A 6,405-nucleotide genomic window follows, 5' to 3' on the forward strand; every position below is an offset into this window, starting at 1 on the left:
CTTTTCAAAACAATGTTACAAAGTGCTTAATAACTTCCCAATAACACTCAATAAATTCGTGTGTCACTCTCCTTTAGAGCTGATTAACATTGATTCAAATCCCCACACCTTGTGTCCTATAGATTGTGCATCTGGAGCAGCTAGAGGAGCTAGTTCTGGATGGGAACCAGCTGACCCTGCTCCCCAGTGCCCTCAGCTCCCTCCAGCACCTCACCGTCCTGGGGTTCAACCACAACCCCCTCTCCGTCCTCCCAGAGACCATAGGGGACCTGGCTGCCCTGCAGGTCCTGTGGGCTGCTTCCTGCGGCCTCTTCCTGCTTCCTGCCTCCCTCGGATGACTCAGCAGGTTACAGAGACTGGGCCTGAACAAAAACAGCATCAGCTCTCTGCCTCCCGAGGTGGGCCAGCTGCAGGGCCTGCACTGGGTGAATCTGTCCGGGAACCAGCTCAAAGACCTTCCTGATGAGATACACAACCTACAGGCTCTGGTCTTCATCAGTCTGGATAGAAATGGCTTTGATCGTGTCCCCAAAGCACTTTCAGGTCAGCAGTTTAGCAGAGCATTCACTAATAAATTGCTAATAATGTAGAAGTAGCAATGGTAGCACACACAGACACTATCCTATACATTTAATTTCAGTATTTAGACAGATGGGAGTAGCTTACTGTATATCCAAAATATGGTTGTTTTGATTCTCTGCAAATGTTTTCCCCCCTATGAACTGAGAACATTGTTTCAATAACCAGTTGTACAGTATATGTTCTGTGTACTGTCTATCTTTACCCCTCCAGATATGACCAGTCTTCAGGTGTTGAGTATGAAGTTCACCAGCCTCACATCTCTGGAGGATGACCTGATCCTTGGCTTCACTAACCTGAATAGACTGGACCTGAGAGAAAATCCACTAGAACACAGGCCTCATCACTGGAAGCTAGAGATGACAAGATGCAGCCATTACATTAGCTGCCATGTCGCGTCCATGAAAAGGCTGGACTTGCATTAGCATCAACTTTATTCTTCAGTCTATTTTGTATGGATTGAGTTTCAAATGCACAGCTGCTGGTGATACGTGTTTCTCTCGCTGATACTCACAGGGCCTGGACTTTATTCTGCTGGGGAAACAGGATGTAACTGAAGACACACCAGTTGCAGAGCTGTACTAATCACCATGTTCATATATATAATATTCATAGCTTGTGGCATTGTCTTATATACTGTACTGCAATCCAATAGTGATACTGTACAGTAAAACTCCACCTACTGCAGTAGCTTGCCATAACAGCTAGCTGGTCCCAATCTTGGACAATAAAGGAGGGTTGGACATGGGACTAATAACAATCCCACCCTGTAGAACTAGAATAGACTAAATGTGATGACCCAGCTCTCGTCAGCAGCAACAAAGTAGGGAGACACGCCAAAACCAAAGTTAACATAGTTATTATTTAATGTTACCAGAATGAATGAACAACAGAATAAAAAGCCCAACGATGAGATGGAATGGCAGTTATGTCAGTGGAGTAGTAAAGTGGTGCATAGATAATGGATGGTACAGGTGCTCTATTGTCACAGTAACTAATACATTTCAAACAATAGAAATATAACAACTGAAACACATGAATGTGCTCCTGGGGAAGAGAGAGAGACACTTGACTTCAGCTTCTTAAGCCTCAGTGGACACCTGGGCCCAGGTCACCCCTTCAGCCCTGACAACCCTCCCGGGCTCCGCCTACTGGACACCTACATCACAGAGTCCATACACAAACCCCCCAGCAGAGGGGGCAGGAGGGTGGTCACAAATACAAAACCCAGAAACAAGATGAACACCATAGGTGAGCGTCTGGACACTAAAAGACAGTGCATTGTCCTTAGAAGCCCAGTAGACCTCCCTCACTACTATCTATACCATGTCTGTTGCTGTGAGCCTTGGAGACAGAGGACCCCTGGTGGCCAGGGATGAAGTCACGCAGCTCACCAGGGTATCTCTTCAACTCAGCAATGCTGACATACCCTGGAAAGAGAACACATGAGTCATTACGTTCCCAAAAGTGTCAATCAAAGAGGACAGTCCAGTACTACAGATACAATTAGGTTCATAAATATTTGGACATTGACAGAATTGTCATCATTTTGGCTCTGTACATCATCACAATGGATTTGAAATGAAACATTCAATATGTGCTTTAAGCGCAGACTTTCAGCTTTAATTTGAGGGTATTTACATCCAAATCAGTTTTGGAATTACAACACATTTTGTATGTGGTACCCATCTTCTTAAGGGACCAAAACTAATTGGACAAACTAACATAATCATAAATAAAATTGTAATTTTTAATAACACACACTTGGCCATGGAACAGCTGAGCAGCCAATCGTCCAAATACTTTTGGCCCCTTAAAAAGAGGGGGGGGGGGATATAAAATAGTTTGTAATTCCTACACCGCTCACCTGATTTGAATACCCTCAAATTAAAGATGAAGGTCTGCACTTAAAATTGTTTCATTTCAGATCAATTGTGGTGGTGTACAGGGCCAAAATGATGAAACTTATGTCAATATCCAAATATTTATGGACCCAACTGTACCTCCCACAATATCCTTACATGTAAAAGGAAAGTGTACCAGATGTAAAACTCCTCTGCCTCTATAAATGGCCTTGGGTATAATGGAAGGCAGAAATAAAATGCACCAGTATGATTATCATTAAAGTCAGTGTGGGTGATGTTATGTGATAACTATGGCTGACCTGTCACCATGTTGTTGACAGGGTAGTGTTGAACCTCACAACACAGATCCATCAGGGGAGCGTTCTCAGGAGATATGCCATGGCTGGCCAGGAGAGGAGAGAACTCATGGTCTTAGCAACCAGTTAGAAGGTCTGCATCCTTCCTACAGATCCCCCAAAATGCCAAGCTGACACCAATCAAAAGAAAAGACTCTTTGGAGATTTTCATTTACCAGCTCTTCTTGATTGCAGGTTCACAACAGCCATCTTCATCCTTCTGATCCTTGCCCAAAGTGGGTTTGTCAGGGAGGGAACCCTTTGAACGCAACAACCAGCTGTCCCTTTCAAAATGCAATAGTGTTGAAAAGTGAATATACATTTTCCTACAGTGAGGGAAATAATTATTTGATCCCCTGCTGATTTTGTAAGTTTGCCCGCTGACAAAGAAATGATCAGTCAAAAATTTTAATAGTAGGTTTATTTTAAAGGGCACCGCACATGCTAAATCAATTTTGTAATGTGTTTATCATATACATGTTGGTCTCTGATGGTCCTACCAATGTACAAAAGTTGATATCAAACAACCCAGTCAGTTTATGGTCAGCACACTTTCTCCTGCCCTGGAAGCTCCACCCTTCAACAAGCCATTTGGATTTTCAGAGTTTTCCGTGTTGTTACTGATGTTTTGGTGACGTAGATCGAGGAGCATTATCATAGTCCCGCCCAGGTCCCGCCCTAGTGGACAGGTTTGCTTCTGCTCTGAACTCCGCCATTTTTTTCCAGCCGAGTCGAGCGTGTCACATCAGGAATAGTGCCGCATCGCTGTTCTGTTTTCGGCTGCAAAAATCCACACATATCTCTATATCTTGTCCCAACTCTTCGTGAAGAAATTGGCACCCCTCCCCCGTCCCTCCCCCTCCATCTCATTGGTCAACAGGACTTTCACAGGAATCCATTCAGACAGATGAAAATAAGATAGCTCAGGGGCGAAATGTGAGTTTTTTTTCTGCATAGGACATTCAAATTCACTTTTCTGAGACCCCAGAAACCGATTTTAGGTAGGTAAAAACAGCATATGCGGTGCCCTTTAACAGTGAGAGACAGAATAACAAACCAGACCAGGTCCAGCCTGGCTTATGTGCGTGGCTGGCTTGTTTCTGTTCAGGACTGGTAGGTCGGAAGCTAGTCATGCCACTGAAATAAGTGTGAATTGAAATAACATGAAAAAAATAAATAATGTCTGATTAATTAAGATTAGAATTAAATTAAGATTAGAATTAAGATAAATCTTGTCGCCTGGACACATCAGTTCCAGTGCTTCCAATGCTAATCCAGCACAATAAGAGTGGGATAGCCAGGTACTGTAGCTCATGAGCTCACAACAACTAGCAGCAACTTCCATAACATTAATGGTAGCAAAGCAGTTACACTGATGATTCCTGTAACGTTAGCTATTTTGCTGCAATTGGTTCAACTTCTGTTTCAGGACAAAAGTCATTACCTGCTGTCTGCACTTCCCTTTAGGTGGTGAAGTAAAGTAGACGGTAATCTCTGAGAATGTTGCGCGTGGGAGTCCAATGCTCTGACCACTACTCTACTTGTGCAGTGGAGATTGGCAGGTTGATTTTGGTGTCCTTCTTGATTTTGGTGTGCTGGGACTACTGCCTCTTGTGGTGCCAACAGAGAGATGCAGGCCAACATTGTCGGGGGGGAGGGAGAAAGGGAGAGAGGGAAGGAGGGAGGGAGGGAGTAAAAACCTGACCTGTCCTTGTCCTGTCCCCTTAGCAGAAAAACACCCCTAAAGCATAATGTTTCCACCTCCATGTTTGACTGTAGGGATGGTGTTCTTGGGGTCATAGTCAGCATTCCTCCTCCTCCAAACACGGCGAGTTGAGTTGATGCCAAAGAGCTCGATTTGTGTCTCATCTGACCACAACACTTTCACCCAGTCCTCCTCTGAATCATTCAGATGTTCATTGTCAAACTTCAGACGGGGCGTAATGTGTTACCAATTGTTTTCTTGGTGACTGTGGTCCCAACTGCCTTGAGATCATTGACAAGATCCTCCCGTGTAGTTCTGGGCTGATTCCTCACCATTCTCATCATTGAAACTCCACGAGGCGAGATCTTACGTGGAGCCCCAGACCGAGGGAGATTGACAGTTATTTTTGTGTTTCTTCCATTTGCGAATAATCACACCAACTGTTGTCACCTTCTCACCAAGCTGCTTGGCGATGGTCTTGTAGTCCATTTCAGCCTTGTGCAGGTCTACAATCTTCTCCCTGACGTCCTTGGACAGCTCTTTGGTCTCGGCCATGGTGGAGAGTTTGGAATCTGATTGATTGATTGCTTCTGTGGACAGGTGTCTTTTATACAGGTAACAAGCTAATATTAAGAGCACTCTCTTAAAGAAAGAGGACTGATTTGTGTGCCTAATGGACATAACCAGTCTGTGGGAGCCAGAAATATTGCTGGCTGATAGGGGATCAAATACATATTTAACTCGATCAAATGCAAATCAATCAATAAATAAAAATGTGTTTTTCTGGATTGTTGTTGTTGTTATTCTGTCTCTCATTGTTAAAATAAACCTACCATTAACATTATAGACTGATCATTTCTTTGTCAGTGGGCAAACGTCCAAAATCAGCAAGGGATCAAATAATTATTTCCCTCACTGTACATGTTCATGTGGAGGGAATAGGCCTCTTACCTGTGTCTGGTCTTCCTGCTCCCATATAAACCTCCCAACCACAGCTCTCACCTCTGAGAAGGAAAGAATGACCATTACACCACTGTACTATTTACATGATTTCACCACTAGAAGTGAAAGATGTATGCTTATTATTACCATCTTGAACGTGAGCAGGGGGGAGCACGTAGTGGCCGATGCACACTGACTTCACACAGTGGCGGTTCTTACACGCAGACAGGTAACCGCAGTGGAACACCGTCACCTTGTTCTCAATGTAGTCTCTACTCTCAAACACCCTGCAACGGTGAACAGAGATCCATAACCTCGTACTGTACATGTATGCACAAATCCGACAGCACTAGGACCAAATAGGTCCAAATGATCGAAACCCCATGACAAAGGAAAATATCTGTCAAGTTATATATAGCCTGTAGCCTAGCCTACATTTGCGTGTCCGGACAGGTTGCGTCCTCACTGAAGAGATAGTCTGCAGACCTCCAGGGAGAGATGGACCCACCCTCAAACACTGGGATTGGAAAACATGAATCGAAAGCACAATACAATTAGCCTGGCTATGAATTAATACCAGCGGAGTGAGCTTGCTACAGAAGAAGTTGCTAGTTAGTCATGTTAACTTTAAGCTTGCTTGCTAGCCTAACTCCATCTGTCAATCATCTCCCACGTAGACTACGTTACCCCAAAAGTGACTGATTTCTTTCCTGACGCTGTTGGAAAACCACGCGGTTCTATTGCTAAACATTGCTACTTATACTTATAAATGGACCGAGCGATACTATAATGTTTACTATAATGTTTACTATAATGTTTACTATAATGTTTACTAAATGCTTGTCGTCTTGAACGAAAACACAGAGATCAACACAGATCAACGGACCACGCGCTGCCATGGTGACGCGAGACAGAAAGGCGGTTGGTTTGATTCAACCACCTGCTAGGCTAGGGGCTAGGGCAGAGTTAGTATTACGCT

The 6,405-nt window shown here is 44.0% G+C and overlaps 1 protein-coding gene across 1 annotated transcript; it reads right to left on the reverse strand.

The window, feature by feature from the left end:
• Nucleotides 1-1,866: 1,866 nt before the first annotated feature.
• On the reverse strand, nt 1,867-6,177 carry terb2 (telomere repeat binding bouquet formation protein 2; the record flags this gene model as incomplete). Its single annotated transcript, XM_084437294.1, has 7 exons — nt 1,867-2,009; nt 2,744-2,854; nt 4,943-5,126; nt 5,436-5,488; nt 5,574-5,713; nt 5,862-5,943; nt 6,114-6,177. 7 exons carry the CDS (start codon nt 6,175-6,177, stop codon nt 1,867-1,869), a joined length of 777 nt encoding a protein of 258 aa, XP_084293420.1.
• Between the last annotated feature and the right edge of the window lie 228 nt (nt 6,178-6,405).

This window comes from Borostomias antarcticus (assembly GCF_949987555.1).
Source record: "Borostomias antarcticus genome assembly, chromosome: 4".
In the NCBI taxonomy this organism is placed as follows: domain Eukaryota; kingdom Metazoa; phylum Chordata; class Actinopteri; order Stomiiformes; family Stomiidae; genus Borostomias; species Borostomias antarcticus.